At 39.6% G+C, this 20,477-nt stretch overlaps 1 protein-coding gene across 1 annotated transcript in view; it reads left to right on the top strand.

Moving 5' to 3' along the window:
• The window catches only part of KIF6 (kinesin family member 6), a gene marked incomplete at its 3' end in the record, with an annotated part of 412,258 nt that overhangs the window by 17,285 nt on the left and 374,496 nt on the right, over positions 1-20,477 (top strand). The window contains exon 4 of the mRNA XM_079712640.1: positions 8,925-8,972. Within this exon, the coding sequence (XP_079568766.1) occupies positions 8,925-8,972 (48 nt within the window). The remainder of the gene's footprint in view (positions 1-8,924; positions 8,973-20,477) is intronic.

Raw genomic sequence — 20,477 nt, 5'->3', positions numbered from 1 at the left:
TGTACCAATGTCAGTTTCTTGGTCTTGATAATATACTATAGCTATGCAAGATATAACCATTGGGGGAAACTGGGTGAAGGTACACCGAACCACACTGTAATCTTTTTGCAAATCCCTGTAAATTTATAATTATTTCAAAATAAAACATTAATATTCCCAGGTATGAAAATTTTAGTGTCATTTGTTTTATGATGTCCTTCTATTCAGTAAATTCAGTAATCTGAATGATTAGACTAGAACTTCTCCCCCATGGGTCTCAATAAAGCTAATTTCATTAGACATTCACCCAAACGTGGCTGCCAGTAAATATTTTATTTTTCTCAAAGTTGGCTTTCAAGCAGAAAACACTGGTCAACCACAAAATTGTACAAAAACCCCTTGGCTCCCACAGATCTGTTCAACTTCAGGCCACAATTTCACTTACCAGATGTGTTGTTTATAAACATGTACCTGTACTTGGCTCCACTTCCTGCTACACTGAATTTCCTTATAAATCACATTTATGGCTTTTGTGATTTTACTAATATTCTTAATGTTTTAACACTTTTTAAATCATACTTTCAACTGAAAACATGGCTTTGTGTTTAAAAACAGGAACACATATCAGCTTAAAACCCTGGAATTATGTAAGAGCATGACCTTGAGGTACTCCAAGATCTTAATGAGGAAGGGGATAATAATGCCACTCCACCCACAGCTAATGAACTTGGAGAGAGCAGCAGCAGTCCATCAAACAAGCAGAGATTGTACTAAGGATGCACTTTTTTTTTTTTTTTTTTTTTGTGGTACGCGGGCCTCTCACTGTTGTGGCCTCTCCCGTTGCGGGGCGCAGGCTCCGGACGCGCAGGCTCAGCGGCCACGGCTCACGGGCCCAGCCACTCCGCGGCATGTGGGATCTTCCCGGACCGGGGCACGAACCCGTGTCCCCTGCATCGGCAGGCGGACTCTCAACCACTGCGCCACCAGGGAAGCCCTAAGGATGCACTTTTAAAATATGGATTTTATTATTGTACATAAACAAATGAGTCTCAATCTGGATGTCTCTTAAGAATGACCAATCAAGAAATTGCATGGTACCATCATTTTTGCAATGATAACTACATGTTAAAGCTATTTGTAATTCATTTGATCAAATACCTCTGAAAAAATGGCCTGAGAGTTTTATGAAGCCATTTGATTGTGGGGACTATGAGTTTTGTGACAGAGCATATACATGTGATGAAAATTGCTGGGCCATTTGGGCCAGTGGTTAAATAAAGGCATTGCTTGAATTAAAGACAGTAAAAAAAAAGACTGACAAGTGGATCAGAGATGCCCTCACACAGCGATGTGACTCCTTAGCTGGAAGGTACTTGTCTTAGGCTGCCAATCTACTCCTTCAAGCAGATCCTGAGGCCAGGATTTGAGTGGAAGTAGTTTACTTGCAAGGTGAGCCCAGGAAGCACCAGTCAGGTCGTGGGGAAGTGAGGTGGGGAAGGAAAGGAAGCCACGGCAGGTACATTAAAGAGCAGGTTACCACTGTAGGCAACTGGGACTCAATCCCACTGGTGTTCCCTGGGGGACTGCGAGGAACAGGCCTCAGCATTGTTCCACCCGAGGGGTGAGGAAGCACATTTGTATTTAACCTCTACATTATGTGAAAGTGTGTTCTTAAAACATTGTGATACCAGAAAGGAGAAGTTATCTGCATATTGAGTGTGGCGAGACCTCTCCTTGTTTCTTCCCAATTTTCTGACATCCACACACTCAGTATCATTTTTCCCATTAATCCTTGAAGACAGTAGAAAATATCCCTCATTCATAATAATTTAAAACATTATATTGCTATTCATCAAACACATGAAGTGTGTTCCCAGCTCAAGACCTTTGCACTTGCTATTCTTCCCTCTGCTTAGACCCCTCTTCTCCCAGGTTTGCTCCTGGCTTGTCCCTTCCTGTCCTCCAGGTCTCTGCTCAGATGTCTTCTCTGTGAGACCTTCCCTGACCACTCGACGTGAAAGAATAGCTCTCACCCCACACTCGCTCCTTAAATGTGCTCTATTTTTCTTTATAGCATGTAACACCAACTAACATACTATACGCCGTATTTACTTGTTAAATTTGTTTATTGCCTGTCTCTGCCCACTCAAGTATAAACTTCCTGAAGGCACGGGGTCTATCTTTGTTCACTGTTGTATACCCCACTCCTAAAACAGTGTCAAATACATACTGCCTACTCTATGAATATTTGTTGAGTGATAGAACTAGCACATAGAGGGTTATCTATTGAGAGCTGTAGCCTTCCCTTTCTTGGTGAATGCATAGTGATGGACTTTATTTCTTGTAAAAGGAGTTTTACTTCTGGTTCCTTCCTGAGATATTATTTGGACAGAGGCCTTTTCAGTGAATTGAAAATGAAACTACAGATAGCTGCCTTTTTGTCTGGTCTGATGGTTCTCAAAGTGTGATCCCTGGACCAACAGCATCAGTGTCACCTAGGAACTTATTAGAAATGCAAATTCTTGGGCCTCACCCAGACCTGCTAAATCAGAGCAATCTGTGTTTTAACAACAGATTGTTAAATCACCCTCTAAGTGATTCTGATGCACTAAACTAGAACTAAAGTTTGGGATTCTCTGATCTTGGTACAAAGCTTAATACAGGTTGAGAGGGGTCGGGGGATAGGAACAGAGGGGGTACTCGTGGTATTTGTCTTTAATGATATCTTTCCCAGAGATCTGAGGTGTACTCTACACAACTTTCCAATTCCAAAATTGGTCTTTGTTTATAATTTACATCCTGCTTATTTATAAAATAAATCAAAGCACTTTATGCTAATGCTAGGGCAGGCTTCATGGGTGTAGTATGTAGTAACACAGGGCCCCATGTTAAAAAGGGGACCCATCTTGGTTTAATACTCTGTTGTTAACATTTTTAGGAAGATTAGAAAGTAGCAGAGACATCAGAAATGATTTAGACTGTTACGTAATTAAGTAATTTTAGGAACTTTATAATTCTCTCTGAAGAAGTAATTGTGGGAGACTGTATAACACACTGATTAAGACTGTGGGCTTTGGAGCCATACAAGCTTGGTTCAGCTCCCAATTTTAATACTTAATAGCTGCGTGGCTTGGGCAAGTTACTTAATCTCTCTGTGTCTCAGTTTTTAATCTGTAAATGGGGAAAGTGATACCTACTTCATTTGCCATGATCAAATGGACTATACATGAAAAACATATGCCTCAGTACATAGTATGTGCTCAATAACTATTAGCTATCATCCATTTTTGGCTCCTCACCAACATTTCCACAAAGATTTTTCATTCTAATTCAGGATTTTACTGAGTTATGAATGTTTTTCTTTATGGATTTTTTCCCCTTGACTGTCTTTAGCTTTGGTTTCTCCTGAGGCACAAGTTTGCAGTTTTACCATAGATCTTTATTTCAGGATTTGAGGATACATTTACAGATGATCCAAAGACACTTCTAGTTATTACTATTCACCTTCATATCCTCCCAAAGAATGATATGCAAAGAAAGCAAACAGAATGCAAAGCCGTCTGGGAAATCCTTCCTACATGAATGCGTAGTGATTGATTACAACTGGCAGGATTTTTACTTTAGTTATTTGCATTTATAATCGACTGTGGCAAAAAGCACAACCATAGTTAAAACATGTTGTTTAAATTGTTGGAGAAACTATAGCAGTAAATTTAGCTAGTGCTTTATCACTTGCAGATCTAAATATCTTCCTCATTTGAAAGTTGCTTTCCTTGGAGCAGAGCTCTTTTAGCAGAATTTCCATCATTCTCAGTGAATTTGGCCTTTCCTATTCTTGGCCATGTGGTTTTGGTCAGATTTTTAGTGTACTTCTTGCTAAATAACATGAACAAATTTACTTATTGTTATTTGATAACAGTGAATACATTTCATTTTATATAGAGCTTTGCCAATCTTATAGCACTTTCACATGTATTATCTCACTTAATTTTTACCATAACCCTATGGGTGGCTAGGTATTATTCCCATTTTAGATGAGAAAACCAGGGCTCTGAACATTTAATTGACTTCTGCAGGGTCACACAGTAATTAGTCTGTGGAGCTGAGACTGGAATAGATCTTCCTTTCATAGTCCTTTGATCCTGAAATTGCTGTATCCCACAGTTGCGTTTATGTATTTCCTTCCATTTCACAAAAGTTGCCCTGACTAAATTCACCAGTGATGTTCCTGTTGCTGAATCAGTGGACATCTTTCAGTCTCCATCCTGTTTGACCTTTCAGCTCGGGCACAGCAGGCAGCACCCACCCAGTAGCGTTTGGCCAGCTGCACACCTGGGAACAGTCCAGGGCACCACAGGACCCTGAGGGGGCAGGCATGCTGGGGCTTGGACCTAGATAAATGAGAGTGACCACCATAGTATCAGCAGAAGTGACCACTCAAGATGGTAGGGGCTTCCCAAGGGAGCAGCACCAGGACAGGCATGCAAGGCTGGCTGTCCCTTGTGTACCCAGAGCTGGTCCTAGCAGCATCTGATATTTAAGTCTCCAGCCTTAGCACTGGGACAGGAACTGCTGGTGCTCAGGCTGCAAACTTTATCAGTAAGTTATTACAAAATAAAAGCGGTTATATGGACATGGCAATAAAGCATATCAGAGAGTTGACAGAATTCTTCAGAGAGGTTAGAATTTTCAGTTTTGAAAACTGCTGCAACATTGTAAAGAAAATATCTGCAGGCTTAGAAATTAAATTTAAAGATCATCACATTCAACAGAAAAGGACAATATTTTCATATGAAGCTTGAGATGAACCAATTAATGAAGAAGACAATTTTTAAATTAAAGTTTTCCTTGTAATCATATAGATATGGTGATAGAATGTATAAACATGTGTTTTGAATTATGTACAAATTATAAAGCCACTCGGTTTCTTGTTCAACTTCCACAAGTTACAGGAGATGTCAGAGGAAACATTAAAATGCATTGTATGTATTTGCATTTAAAATTAAATTCAGGGCTTCCCTGGTGGTGCAGTGGTTAAGAATCTGCCTGCCAATGCATGGCATATGGGTTCGAGCGCTGGTCCGGGAAGATCCCACATGCCACGGAGCAACTAAGCCTGTGCACCACAACTACTGAGCCTGCACTCTAGAGCCCGCGAGCCACAACTACTGAGCCCGTGTGCCACAACTACTGAAGCCCGCACACCCACAGCCCCATGCTCTACAACAAGAGAAGCCACCGCAATGAGAAGCCCGCGCAACACAACAAAGAGTAGCCCCCACTCGCCGCAACTAGAGAAAGTCTGAGCACAGCAATGAAGACCCAACGCAGCCAAAAACAAATAAATAAATAAAATAAATCTATAAAAAAATTAAATTCAAACTAACATGAAACTGATTTGTATGAAGAGTTAAATCTTTTTAGAGAAATTGTTTTATAAGATTCATCAGCTTAGATATACTAAATTTTATATTTTGAAATAATTTATAGGAAATTTATCTCAGTGTTGTCACAGCTTGTGAAATACTCTTAACAACTCCAGTAACAGTTACGTCAGCAGAAAGATCTTTCTCAAAATTAAAAATTATTTGTATATAATGGTCTATATGGGAAAATAATCTAAAAAGGAGTAGATATATGTATATGTATAACTGATTCACTTTGCTGTACACCTGAAACTAACACAACATTGTAAATCAACTATACTCCAATAAAATTTAAAAAAAAATTATTTGTATATTACCTCCCCATGACTTACTTATTTTATAACTGGAAGTTTGTACCTTTTGACCACCTCCGCCTACCATGGTGACTATAGTTAATAATACTGTATTGTATATTTCAAAGTTGCTTAGAGAGTACATCCTAAAACTTATCATCACAAGAAGGAAAACTTCTGAAAGAAAAATTATTTGTGATCTTGCATTTGCTAAGAGCTTTCAGTTATATCAACTGAAAATGAAATTGCTCAAAATACAAATTTTGATGACCTAGTAAATGCATACATAGAAAAACAAGTCAGGAAAATTGTATGATCAATCAAGATATATTAATAAAGTATTATTATTTTTGTGTTATATAAAATTATAACACCAACATATTATTTTTTTACAATTTGGAAGTTTATCATTACTCATGTAATACTATTATTCATCTAATTATAAGTAATCGCTGTAATTACTAAAATATTTTTAAGGGAGAAGGCTTTATATTTTAATATCTTTGACAGCACTTTTTCCTTTTTGAACAAGGGGCCCTGCATTTTCATTATGTCTTTGGCCTCACAAATATTGTAACTAGCCCTACCAGAAAGGCTCTCCTGCTTCCCCCTTGTAAACAAAGGGGCCCTTACCTTATAGCTTTTTATTTTCTTCTCATATTCTCCCCTTTGCTCTCTAGGCTTCAGGTTTCAACAGTCCACAGATCTTCAGCCCTAGGGCATTTGCCCTGGCTGTTTTCTCTGCCTGGAATGCTCTTCCCTCAGATACCCACATAGCTCACACTGTCACCTCTTTAAAGTCTTTGCTCAAATGTCACTTTCTTAATGAGGCATGCCCTGACCACCCTAGCTAGTGAAAACTGCAGCCCACCCGTCTCCCCGGCTACCGCTGACCACCTTACATTAATCTACATTTTCCTTTTTTTTTTCCATAGCACTTATCACCATTTGACATGTATAGTTTACCTATGTACTGTGTCTGTTGTATATTATCTGTCTCCTCTGCTAGAATGTCAACTTCATAAGGACAGGAATCTTTTTCTGTTCTATTCACTAATGATTCCCAAGACCTATAACAATGTTGACGTATAGTAGCTACCCAGTGAATATTTCTAAAATGAATGAAGTCTGAAATTACTAGATAAACATGCAGTTGCTGTGCAAGCCAAATTTATTCACATAACTGCAATGTGTTTTTCTTTGTTGTGCAACAGACAAATTAGATTCTTGATTACTCAAATTGTTTACAGCTAATGCTTTTGTATTTCCATCTATTTTAATTAATGAAAATTCCTATTATAGAGCTGTACACTGAATGCATGCTAATTAAATTGTGTTGTTCATATAATTATAGCTGTAAAAGGCTTTCAGAACACTAAAAACTTTGTTATAAAAGCTTAAACAATTGAAATAAAAATAAAACCCCAGTGGCTGAGTTCTTTATTTGCTTGTTAAGAATATTTATCTCTTATGAGACCCTGTTTTGCCTCAATCTAAATGATAAAAGAAGTATAGTACGTTTTCACTTAGGAGTGTTTGTATTTTCACTCTTAATTTAGGTGCATAGCCAAGGGTGTTAGGAATTAGGAACTATTCTTATTCATATATAAAATATTCTTCATCCATAGCTCTGTAGAAATTCAAATGTATCTTTAACTTGTGTAAATGTGTATTTACTAACTTCACTCTCAAGCACTAGGATCTTTGAAAATCAATATTTCTTTTATTTGTGATTTAATTTTGGTTAGTTTATCATGAGAACACCAACACTTCTCACTGAGACAAAATCAGGATTATTGTTACAAGTAGGAAGTATCCATTTTTTAAATAACAAACTTGTGTTGCCTGCTACTTTTAAAAAATGGAATTGCTTCTTTAATGGGAGAAATTATTACTGAAAGTTGCTGTGCTATCTGTATGTTTCTGGTAGAGGGAGTTTTTATATCAGGACGATAAAATTTAGATTTCCAAGGAAGCCACCAAAATAATGAAACACTTAAGTAGCACACCAAAACTATTTTCTAAATGTTGATATGATGTAAAAGCATGATTAGCGTCTTTAAATATAATTAGAAGGATGAAAATCACGGCAATAGTTTCATATCTATATTAGATGAAGGCATAGCTCCAAACATTTCCCAGTTTCCATGTGATATTAGTAATATTATATAACTACTATTATATGAGTAATATGAATCAGAATTTTGCAGTACTAAGAAGATACCAATGCAGATACTAAAAAGTTGTGGATTCTATAGTTTCCCTATCTATTTTACTCTTTTTTTTTTTTTTTTTTGTTGCGGTACGCGGGCCTCTCACTGTTGTGGCCTCTCCCGTTGCAGAGCACAGGCTCCGGACGCGCAGGCCCAGCGGCCATGGCTCACGGGCCCAGCCACTCCGCGGCATGCGGGATCTTCCCGGACCGGGGCACGAACCCGTGTCCCCTGCATCAGCAGGTGGACTCTCAACCACTGCGCCACCAGGGAAGCCCTATTTTATTCTTAATATGTCATTGAAACCTGGAAAAATGACCTGTCTAATGTTAGTCTACTGAACTGTCTCAGTGACAAGAAATAAAAACCTACCTCAAATCAGAGAAAAAGAAATTTATTGTCTTACATTACTAGGAAGTCTAGAATTTTTTTAAAAAATAAATTTATTTATTTAATTTATTTACTTTTGGCTGCTTTGGGTCTTCGTTGCTGCACGCGGGCTTTCTCTAGTTGTGGTGAGCGGGGGGCTACTCTTCGTTGTGGTGCGCGGGTTTCTCATTGCAATGGCTTCTCTTGTTGCAGAGCATGGGCTCTAGGCACACGGGCTTCAGTAGTTGTGACACGTGGGCTATAGAGCTCAGGCTCAGTAGTTGTGGTGCACGGGCTTAGTTGCTCCACAACATGTGGGATTTTCCCGGACCAGGGCTCGAACCCGTGTCCCCTGCATTGGCTGGCGGATTCTTAACCACTGTGCCACCAGGGAAGCCCCTAGAAATATTTTGACTTCAGTCTCAGTATCCTCCTTGTGGCTGGCAGCTCCAAGTTTACAGGTTTGCAGAACCACGACCTTTAAAAAGGACATTTATCTTTCCTACTAACGTTAATAGAATGTCCGTGTGAGGATTCTGGCATCATGCCCATGCCCAAATGAATCACTATCACTAGAGGATGGGGTACCCTCTTTACCTAGATTCCCCTAGCCTCACTGTTGGCCCTACCTGTATCACTTGGAGATGGGGAGAAGTTCTGCTTAAGGACAGGATGTTGGTGTTCCCAAGGAAGTGAGATAAGAAAAGAAGCTGGACAGATAAACTTCTGCCTTGAATAAGTAGGCAACTTAAAGAAAGCCAAAGCAAGTTGAAGATACCTATGAAATACTGAAGGCCTGAGGACTTTCAAGGATGACTATAGAAAATGAGGAACGAGAACAGAGCTTGTTTGTATTTTGGCTGTGTCCTTCTATGGTATCTAACAGCTCAGTCTACCTGGTTAATGGGATGTTGACATGTGTCTGTAGATTTTGGGTTGACTGATGATGCCATACTAGATAAAGAGGAACTAACATGTGTTAGGTTTCTACCATGGGTTAGGCTGTAAACACTTTGGGATATTTTACATACATATATATACTCTCGAGTTGAATCCATGAGGTCTTGATGCATCTGTGAGTGACAGAAAAACTTAATAGGTCTTAAAGATATGAGCATTTATTATCTCACTTAAAAGAATCCTGGAGGTAGGCAGGCCAAGACTGCATGGGCAGGTCTGTGACCACCTTCCTTATCACATCACCTTGTGGCACAAGATGGCTTCTTGAACTCCAGCCCAGAGATGCACCTTGTAGGAAGGAGGAAGGCATGAGTAGTAGGAGGAGATTGCAGCTGCTTCTTCTTAAAGAGAACTGTTGGCATTTCCACACGACATTTCCACTTAGATTTCATTAGTCTTAACTTAGTTACATGGCCACACCAAGCAGTAAGTGAGGCAGAGAAATGTAAATCTTTTAGTTGGGAGGCCACATGCCCAGCTATAATCTGGGGTTTGGTTACTAAGGAAGAAGGGGAGAATGACTACTGGGAGGCAACAAGGAGTCTCTGCCTCGTACTTCATCTCCATTGCACAAGCATTGGTCAGGAGCTGGAAGACCATGTGACCATTTCCAAGTTAGGAAAGTCTTAAAAATCTCTGATTGTGCTAATTTGGTGCCCTTAAGAGCTCCTTTCCTTCTCTTGTCTAAGGCCTCAGACGTGCTTTAAAGAGGTTCCTGGTGAATCTTCTCAGAGTCCTGCCACATATGTACTATATGTACTGACTTTCCCCAGGCATATGTGTATGTTGATCTGGGCATTGCTGCTCTACGCTTACATCATATGTGACCACTGCTTTCTCACCTGTCACCCCGTTACCACCGCATTCTTCCTCAAGTGCATTTATATGTGAGGTTTATGATAGTTATCCTTTCGATGCTGAGAAGCTACTTCATTTCTTATCTAACTAGCTGGTGCACTGTTGTGTCACTTTTAAAAGTAGGGCTTATGTATATTTTAAGTATAGCACACTCTTCTGTCATGAAAAAAAAATAGTATAACTCTTCTGTTTCACCTCACACATTGTATCTCCTTTAAGGAATAGTAAGAGTACAATAGGCTTGTATATTAAGTAGTCTCCAGTAAATGTATTAAAGTATAGGTATGGTAGAAATATTTCCCCTTAGAGATTACTTGACAAAATAAGTAATGAATAGAGGTTCAGATATATCTCAGTGATAAAACCATCATTCTTCTTTGTTCGGCACATAACATATTTTATCTGAACTGTAAACATGCTCAAATGTGTTTAAGAACTCACTGTGAAGAGTCATATATCACAACTTCAGTATATTGAAAAGCTGTTTGCTATTTACCTGATGTTTTCAACCTCTCTAAGATTGGAAGTACGGATGAAAAAGCAAGTGTGAAACTTCCTCAATACAATTCTTTTTGAGCATGATTCTAAATGATCTATTACAGTGAACTTAAACTAAACCAAAGTTCATCATATCTCCATGTGGCCATCATGTTATGAAAAGAATGGCAATGGTTACTTTGGGGAAATTAGGTGGTTTTAAAAAATTTGAACATAGAAAGACTTGTTTTCTTTAGTTTTAAGTTTGGGTTTCTTTTTACTAAATTTACCACTTAGGCCTTTATCTCCAGTTCAGTCTGCCTCTTTCAGAAGTTCATTTGCTACTTCACTTCCTAAGCTAGGGTTGCCAGATTTAGCAAATGAAAATGCAGGACACCCAGTTAACTTTAAATTTCAGATAAACTATGAATAAACTTGAAGTATAAATGTGTCTTAAATGTTGCATGGGCCATACTTATACTAAAAACTTATTTGTTGTTTACCTGAAATTCAAATTTAACTGGGCATCCTGTATTTTATCTGGCAACCCTACTTCCAGCCCTTGTTGCTGTGATACTGTCTGCATATTTTCTTCGTTGAAGTTCACAGCTCCATCAGTGGATTTCTCCTGTCCCTGCATTTTCCCCTGCCTTTGGCCATTCCATCTGGATGGTGTTGTCTTCTCCCTTTGTTGTTTTATCAGCTTAATGCAGTCACCCATCTGCCCCTCCTCCTGATCTCTCTCCTATTAATGACACATGGCAATGTTTATGCTTGAAACTTTGAGGTTATTTTGAGTCCTCCTTTACCCTTGTCCTCTGCATTTGTCAATAACAAGTCCTGTCCATTCTTCTTCACTGTCCATTTCTCCCTCCCTCCCCTCCTCCTCCATTTTCCCTCCCCTCACTGTCTCTCTCTTTCTTGTCTGCACCTGTCTGTCCATTCCCCACAGTACCCTCAATTCAGGCCCCTGCTCACAAGTGACCCCTGCCCATCTGCTTTTCCAGCTGGCCTCCTGTTCGAGGCTCTCGCTACCCAGGCCATTTTGCATACCTGGTTCATCATTCTAAACTATTGCACCAATCTTATTCCTTCCCAGCTGAAAACCTTCAGGGACTTACTGTTGTCTACAAAATGAAGTTTAAGCCCCTTATTTGAGGCCTTACATGCAAGACTTAACAAGAATTGGCCTCTGCCTTTTTATCTGATTACATCATTACCTTATACTAGTGTTATCGAGTCTGAGCTCGTACCGATTGCTGCACAACACGCCAATAATCGAGAGACAAGTTGCTGGGGCAAGGAATAACAACTTTATTCGGAAAGCCAGCAGACTGGAAAGATGGTGGGCTCGTGCCCCAAAGAACCATCTTGCCTGAGTTTGAATTCAGACTCTTTTTATACTAAAAGAAGGAGTAAAGTCAAACACTTCCTGGTTCCCATCAGCTTCCAGAGGGAATGTGTTAATTTCTTCCTCCCTGCAGTCATTCACAGGTGGGCCTGGTCAGGATGTTTTAGCATAATGCTCATTACCTGGGAAGCAGGGTTCCCAGACATGGGCCATTATGTATAATCTAAGCTTATAGACAACATCCCTTTAGTTATTAACTTGTAATATTATATCAGTAGAATACAAAAGGTTCTTGCCTATTACACTCGTGTTTATCACCCTTTTAGATTCACTTGCTCTTTCATTGTAATATAATACTGAAAATCCCTTCAGGGATGTTTTAAATTATGTAATCATTTGGCATATAGATTAAAAGGAAGAATTATCCTAGCTTATGTCACTATATTAGTAAATGTTACATTATAAAGTTTATTTCTAATAAAAATTTAATAATATTCTAATTACATAAATACAAAGAAATGTTTTTACTTTTCCCCACTTACCAAATGATGCACAGTTTCTTATACTTTGAATTAGTTAGATAATAAAAATGTGATTATTAACAAAATTTAAAATGACACCTTGTGTCATATTTGGCTTTGTGACCAAATATATATGGACATGTGCATTATTATTAAGCATTTCATAACCTGATGTTTAATTCTTACATTTTGCATTTAAAAAATTAACCTTTTCATAATATCAAAATATTCATACCTTTTTTTTTTTTTTTTTGCGGTACGCGGGCCTCTCACTGTTGGGGCCTCTCCCGTTGCGGAGCACAGGCTCTGGACACGCAGGCTCAGCAGCCATGGCTCACGGGCCCAGCTGCTCCGCGGCATGTGGGATCTTCCCGGACCAGGGCACGAACCCGTGTCCCCTGCATCGGCAGGTGGACTCTCAACCACTGCGCCACCAGGGAAGCCCCGAAATATTCATACCTTTTACAGTACATTTCTAAGTGATGAGATAAGAAAGCAGGTTTCAGGTTGCTATTTCCAAGCATTTCTACAATGAGTATATCTCATAATTAGATAGTCTTTATTCACAATAAATAAAAATCCAGATTGTAAACAGTCCTCCTCCTCCCCCTCATGACTCTCCATTTGTTCTGTTGTAGAAGCCCAAGGCTCAGGAGAATACATCCCAGGCTGCCCCTTACCATGCTTCTCATTATGGGTTTGGCTTGGTTGCAAAATACTGTGGCAGCTTCTTGCTGGGCAATCTGAGAAAGGCTACAGCTAGTTCCTGGGATACTTCTTTTCTCCTGGATCATAATAAGTTGAATAAATAAGGAGTTCCTGATCCCTGGTCTATATCAATCAAAGTGAAAATATAGGTATATTAATCTTGAACTGTAGCCTAGCTGAGCTAATCTTCACAGTTGGTCCTGACTGGTATGATGTAATTAATTGCAGTTAATGTATATTTGTGGAAGCTAAGATGCTTATAATCACTGGACGGTTTCGGTACCTGGAAGTGCTTGAGCTGGATCTCTTCGTTTGCCCCTCCAGGCCTCCCATCTTCCCTTTTCCACCTGGTCTCTGTTCTCGTTGTTGGGCCTGGTGGGTTCATCAATCTGCTTCCTGCCCCCCCCGCCCCTGGCTGCTGGGTGGTTTCGGCCAATGGAAAGCCCCAGTGGGAGAGCATAGGGGGAGGGACAATGAGGTCACTTTCCCCCAAGGTTTCTGCCTGTAAGGTCACCTTGGATTGGCTGTTTTCTTCAGACTGAAGATCACTTACTTCTCAAGGCAGCCTGCTGTCTATAATTCTCTCTCCTCTGGATTCGTTACCCTTCTTTCCCCTTGTACTCTTTAGCCCTAGGGGTGATATCAAATCCACTATTACTTGCACCGGGTCTCAGCGCTGTTCCTTATGGCCCCCCGGAATGTCCCACATCTTTGTAAAAAGGCTCTCAATGAATAGAGTATGCCATCGACTTCCTGTTGGGATCCTCACTGATATAATGCTTTATATGGAGTAACTAATTTAATCCCTTCAACTATACTATGAAGTAAGTATAAATAGTATCCTTGTTCTAGGGGAAAGGAAAGTGAAGCACAGAAACACTACGTCACCTGCAAAGGTTGCAGGACTATGATGTGACAGAGCCAGGATTCAACCTGGCTCCAGGCTACATAGTCTTACATGCTGTATCCAGGTATGATAATATGAGTGATACAGGATTTCATGGTTTTTCCAGGAATATTCACAGTAATAAAATATATTAACATTAATCATGTTGATGACAGGTAAGGTTGATCAACCAAATTATCACCAGTGCTCTCTCCTCACCTAGCACTTTCATCTGAATACTTCAAAAGAGAGTGACTTTTTTTTTCTGTTACCCAGGAAAGATTGAAAGAATGATATTCTTTGATGATAAGGAATAAGAAGTTCAAATTTTACTTATTATCCTCAACACTGCTTGAAAAAAATTCTTTGCCAACAACTAAGTATTCTCTTTAAAATGTGAACTCATCAAAGGTTCAAATTTAGCTTGTTTCTTTTCTTAAGAGCCTGACATTAGAAGTTAGTATTCATTTCTCACAATGACCTCGTTTTTACATAATTTCAGTCCTGTCAGTTCGTTCCCAGTTTGTTGTCCTCTTTGTGTTAGGGGATGTGTCTTCTTCTGCCCTTCCCCCCACATTTGCCACTCATTCTTCATTGTTCATTGTCCTCGGTATCCTTCTGTGGTGTAACCTGTCACATTTTCCATCCTCTTGGCCTTGTGCTATGGTGCTGCTATTGACTGCAGCTGCAGTGTGTTGATTCTGGACTCTAGGTACCCCTGGTTGCTACAGTATGCTGCTTCTGGATGAATTATTTGGCAGTTAAAATTTTTTCCAACACAGCAGCTTCCTAAAGTGTAGCTTCATTTCTTCATGCTAAAATGCTGAAAATAAAGAAACAGCCCTATAACAGTCCCTTAGGGATCCTTGGATCATTAAAACTTCATAGAATGATAGCCTATAATTTTTTTCTTTTTTTTGGTCTCAGGTATACACAAACTTTAAAAATGCAGTTGATTTTTAGTAGCACAAAGAAGAAAAACATACATTTATGATTCAGGTGTTCTTGTTGTTAAAAATAGTACATTTGAATGAGCAGCTGTTTATAGTTTGGGTTTTGGGTGGTTGTTCTGTAGGGAGGGTTCTGTTCTTGACAAATGTGCTTCCCAGTCATTTTTCCTAACGTGGGCGGTTGGATCATGGGCGAAGACCAGAGTTTCTTGGCAGTTTTCTCTTCTTGTTGCCTGGAACCCCATACGATACTACTCTGGGCTTAAACTGCCAAACTTGGGAATTTGACCAGAAATTCGAATCTGTGAGCACAAGTAATCATTTATATTTTCTCAGACTACTTACCTTGGTGTTGTATTTATTAAGAATTATTCTGCAATAAACTGTAGCTTTAAGACTATAATAGAAAGCTGCTGATTAAAAGGTTTCAGTTTCACCACATGATTGGTGTAAATACTAGCATCTTTTTGGTCAAATGTTTTTGCATGAAGAGAGTATGTAAGTGTAAAGATTTGCTCTAATAAATGGGGAGTTTCTGGTTGCACCTACCTTTGGCAAATGCCAAAAAAGATCAATGTGGTGGTATCTTTTCTTTAAAAAAATTCCCATTTTATGTGCATTTGAGATCTAGACAGAACTATTACGCTAAACACCTTACCAAATATGACTTACTGTATTGTCCTGGCAAAGACTTAAGAAGATGTCATGTTGAGCTATTTTGTTTATTTTCATCAAAAGCCCCTTTCATCTGCCATCCAAATAAGGGATATTTAAATTCAGTGATGTTTTAAAATCCAATCCTCATTATAAAAGAACAAAAATTTTTTAAAATAGTCATTAAATTCAGTTAAAATGAAAATAAACCTATCCAGCAGATTTTTGCACTATATTCATTATAAGCTTTGATATCTGTGAGTTTCAATAGCAACAAAGGAAGGGTAAGTACAGAGGTTGCCCAAACAGAGGAGAAGAGTAGAAGTTTTTCTAGGAGTTTAGAAAGTTGAAGGAGCCATAGCCCTTCAACCACTGTAACTACCATCATGTGGGGTTGGATCCGTGGCCAAGAAACACCATAAATTATTCTACCTCTTTCCCTGGCACATACTCAGCAAAACCCCTTCTCTTGTTAAACCTCATCAGCTGCCTATTCCACGCCTATGCTTAGGCCACTGAATATTGCTACAGAAAAGCATTAATTAAGATAAATCCCCCAAAACTTTTAATAAGCGAATTTGAGGAAATTGGTTAATTTAGATTTAACATGTAATACACTACTAATTGCAATAAAATTAAATTGTAATTTCAGTAGCATATTACTTTGCTTACATAAAGAACTTAAAATAATTTAAAGATCGAAGGAAAAAACACAGAATGCCAAGATTGCTATTTAAAATTATATGTTCTTTGTTGTTAACAAATCTTTAAATTCCTCATTTTGAGCACTTAAAGTCATTTGTTTTGGAAAATATGTTTTCTTTTATGATTACTTTGATAAAACAGCCCTCTATATTAAAGATAAACTATTAAAAAAAAGAAAAGCATTAATTGTTTTGATGGGCCTTACTATAAACTTACGTCCACATGCTTCAAAGAGAGACACAGGATAGCCTTACAGACCTAATACACTTTCCTGGTAGGTTTGCTTTCTCACTCTCAGAGATGACGATTTCCCAGTTTAATTCTTCTCAAACTTCCCATATTCCTTTCCAACCATCTTCCTCTCAGTTGCTTTGTACTTCACTGACTAAATAGACCCAGTCAGACTACCTCATTCTCCCATCACTGAATCTTCCAGCCTGCATTGGTACCTAACTCTCTGGCTTCCTTCCTCTTTCAGTAGTTAGAGTCCCCCTGTCCCCACCAAAGGCCAGCTCTCCATTTGTTTCCTGAGGCCTTCTCTTGTCTCAAGTATATTGCACTTGCAATTTTCTTCTTTCTGCAACCTCACTGATTTTTCAAATCTAAGGGAGTATTCTCATCAGTACATTCTAGTATCTCCTATCTGAAAATGAAACAATGCACTTCATTTGACCGTATCCCTTTCAGCTATTTCCCATTTCTCGACTCCTTTTCCCAGCAAAACTATCTGAAAAGAGTTGTCTGTCTCCTTGTCTACACTTCTTCACTTTCTCTTCATTCCTTGACCCTCTCCAGCTGGACTTCTGTCTTCTCTGCCCTCCTGACACTGCTCTGGTTGAGGTCATTAGTGAACTCCATGATGTCAAAAACAACGGCCATATGCCTGTTCTTGTGTTACTTGACCTTTAAGCAGCATTTGACAAGGCTAACTACTTCTTCCTCTTTGAAACACTCTTTTACTGTAGGTTTTCATAACATCACACTGTGGTGGCTATGGAGGTGTCCCACTCAGGTCTTCCTTCATGAGAATATGCTGCAGGGTGACAACCTCCAGGTCTCATACTCTTAGATCTAAGACAGTGGAAACAGAGCCCAGGCTTCCTTGGAGTGCTCCCAGCAAATAACTAAGCATGAAGGGGGTACTAGAACTGGGACAGTCTCACCACATGAGAGTCCTCTAATAATTACCTTGGATCAGGAAGTCCCCATTGGCCAGACCAGGTCTTTCTTAAAACTGAACTGTGGTCTGAAGCTCTTCCCATTCAATCCTTCCATCCTCCTCCCCGTTCATAGATGTCAGACCCACAAAAGGTCTGAAACCCTCTTCATCTGCTCCTGATCCCTCCTCCTTTATATCTGTTTCGTATGTCTAATCCCATCTTGGTGTCACCTTCTTGGAGGGTCCAGATGGACTCGCACACTGTCCTGTTCCCTTACCCACCTGGCAGTTCCTTATCTTTTTGCCTCCTCTTCTCCAGGAGCCCTTAACACTGGTGGCTTCATCCTTGGATGAACTCTTCTCTTCTTGGTGTCTTTATGATCTCATTCATTCCCATGGCTTTAAATATAATCTTTTGTCATTGACTATCAAATCTTTATCTCTAGCTCTGATCTCTCCCAGAACTCCAGACTTCTATATCTAATCATATTCTCGACATTTCCACTTGGTTATTTAATAGTCATCTAAAAGGTAATATATTTTAAGGAACTCTTAATCCTTGTCCATAACTGCCCTTCTTCAGTTGCCCTCATCTCCGTAAATGACTCTAGTCATTCTTGATTGCTCTTTTTTTTCATCCCCCATCAGCAAGCCCTATGGACTGAACTCTAAAGTGTCTCCCAAATTGATCCATTTTTCTCCAGCTTGGCTATGGCCACCCCAATCAGTGTTGCAGCAACTCTCTGCTTCTTGCCCTCTCATAGTCCATTCACCACTCAGTAGCCAAAATGAGCCTTTAAAAGTGTACATCAGATCTAATCACACCCCCCTGGCTACAGTACTACAAAGGCTCTTCGTTGAACTTTGACTAAAGCCCAGATTCCCTTATATTGTTTACAAAATCCTACACAATTGGCCTCTCCTGGCCCCTCAGACTTAACCTCTTCCTTCCTCTTGCCGCAGTCACAGTGGCCTTCTTTCTGTTCCTAGAATAAGGAGAGGTAATTCCTGCCTTTGGGGCTATTATCTCATCCCTAGGTGTTCTTCCTTCTTGTCACTCAGATCTCAGCTTAAATGTTACCTCCTCACAGAAGTCTTCTCTGACCTCCCAGTCTGAAGTAATGTATCTCGTTACTTTCTAACACACATCACCCTGTTTTCATTCTCTTCATAGCATTTACATTTTCTTATCTTCTTCTTTTTTATTAATTGTCTGTCTCCCCTCAACTAGAATGTAAGCTCCATGAGAACAGGGTCCTTTTCTGTCTCGTTCATTGCTGCATTCCCAGCACCTCCATGTGCACCTGGTATGTAGTAAGAGTCCCTGTGGAACAAGTGAAGTGACAGAACTGCATTATTGCCCTTCCATGAGCATATTTTCTTTCCTCAGAAAGAAAAAAGCAGTGAATTTTCCTAACTCTACACTTGTGAACTTGTAGCTCTTATTATGTTCACCATTGCCTAGGATGTACTTTTCCTTGAATTTATACGTAATGCCAGTAGAGTTAAAAATCCCATTATAGTGAGTCCATGGGGCATGCTGTTGGCTTTGTTCCAGTGGAATTTGTCACAAAGCCAGAAATTACATTTCCAGTCTACGGAAACTGGGGGTGAAATAGCTGATTCTCCATTTCTCTCCAGGACTGGGAAGGGAAAACTCCGACTCTGAGATGGGAAGTAAGTGAGGTCTAGCGAATCTCCTGCCTCTCTCATCCAGGCTCCCTGATGTTCTTCGTGGATGTTGGCTTTGGGCTTTTTGTTTGCTTGTGTTTTGCTGAATGATATGAGTATTGGAAGAAGAAGGGGTAGCTGAGGAAGAGAGAAAAATGAAAAGGCAATTACTATTTGGTGACTAGAAAAGATTCTAGAGTTAAATCTTTTAAAAAGTTGGGAGTTGTTTTCTCCTACTTTTTGTAGCATGAAAAGGTACATCATCAGGTGCTGTTTTTACACATGAAAATATACATGAACAAGGGTCAGAAAATGAAACAAGACGAAACAGAACACAGTTCCTATTATCAAGTATTTGGTACTGACAGTTTGTTGTAAATAGAGCAATGAAGGGTTCTGTTTTTTTTTTTTTTTGCGGTACGCGGGCCTCTCACTGCTGTGGCCTCTCCCGCCGCGGAGCACAGGCTCCGGACGCGCAGGCCCAGCGGCCATGGCTCACGGGCCCAGCCGCTCCGCGGCATGCGGGATCCTCCCGGACCGGGGCACGAACCCGTGTCCCGTGCACCGGCAGGCGGACTCTCAACCACCGCGCCACCAGGGAAGCCCCTGTTTTTGTTTTTAATTGTATATTATTCTGAAATGTAGAAGCAGCTTTGATATGGAGATCTCTCTTTCATTTACCATTTCATTTACCATCTCTCTTTCAATTACCATTAGGTAACTGTGTTCAAATCAGATTGTCAAATTTTTATTTTAATGGCTCAAATGTTATGAGCCATATAAATGTTATATTATATAAAAATGTCCTGAGTTACTTAAAAGTCATTTATTAAGAACTTTTCTGGTTCTCTCAGATAGAAGTATTTATACCCTCCCTCCTTTTACCCATGATACTTGATATGGCCCTTATCATGCTGTCCTACCTGTCTGTATCCCATACAGTGAACATACTAAGGACAAGGGCTGTGTTTTATTTATCTTTGCATTCCCCACCTGTACTGCCCCTTGCACTCCCCATCTTTCCTGATAAAATGGTGCCTGGGGAAAATGGGTTTTAAGTGCATGTTTATCAAATGTCTATTTCTATAGTTACCTGAACCTATTACTTGAACCCCCTACATCTTATCCTGCCCTTGTTAACAAAGCTGCTTGCTTAATGGCCAGTTATTTCTAGTCTTGGTCAAGCTGTCAAAGTAGGGTGGGGGATTTTAGCTCATCCCCAGTCTGTTATATTGCATTCTCCTGTTTCTAGTTCTTAGATTAAAATCTTATCTTCATTGATAAGCCCATCTTGTCT

Source organism: Hyperoodon ampullatus (assembly GCF_949752795.1).
Source record: "Hyperoodon ampullatus genome assembly, chromosome: 10".
Lineage (NCBI taxonomy): Eukaryota > Metazoa > Chordata > Mammalia > Artiodactyla > Ziphiidae > Hyperoodon > Hyperoodon ampullatus.
The sequence above is the reverse complement of the archived record's forward strand: the minus strand, read 5'-3'. Positions and strand labels throughout refer to the sequence as shown.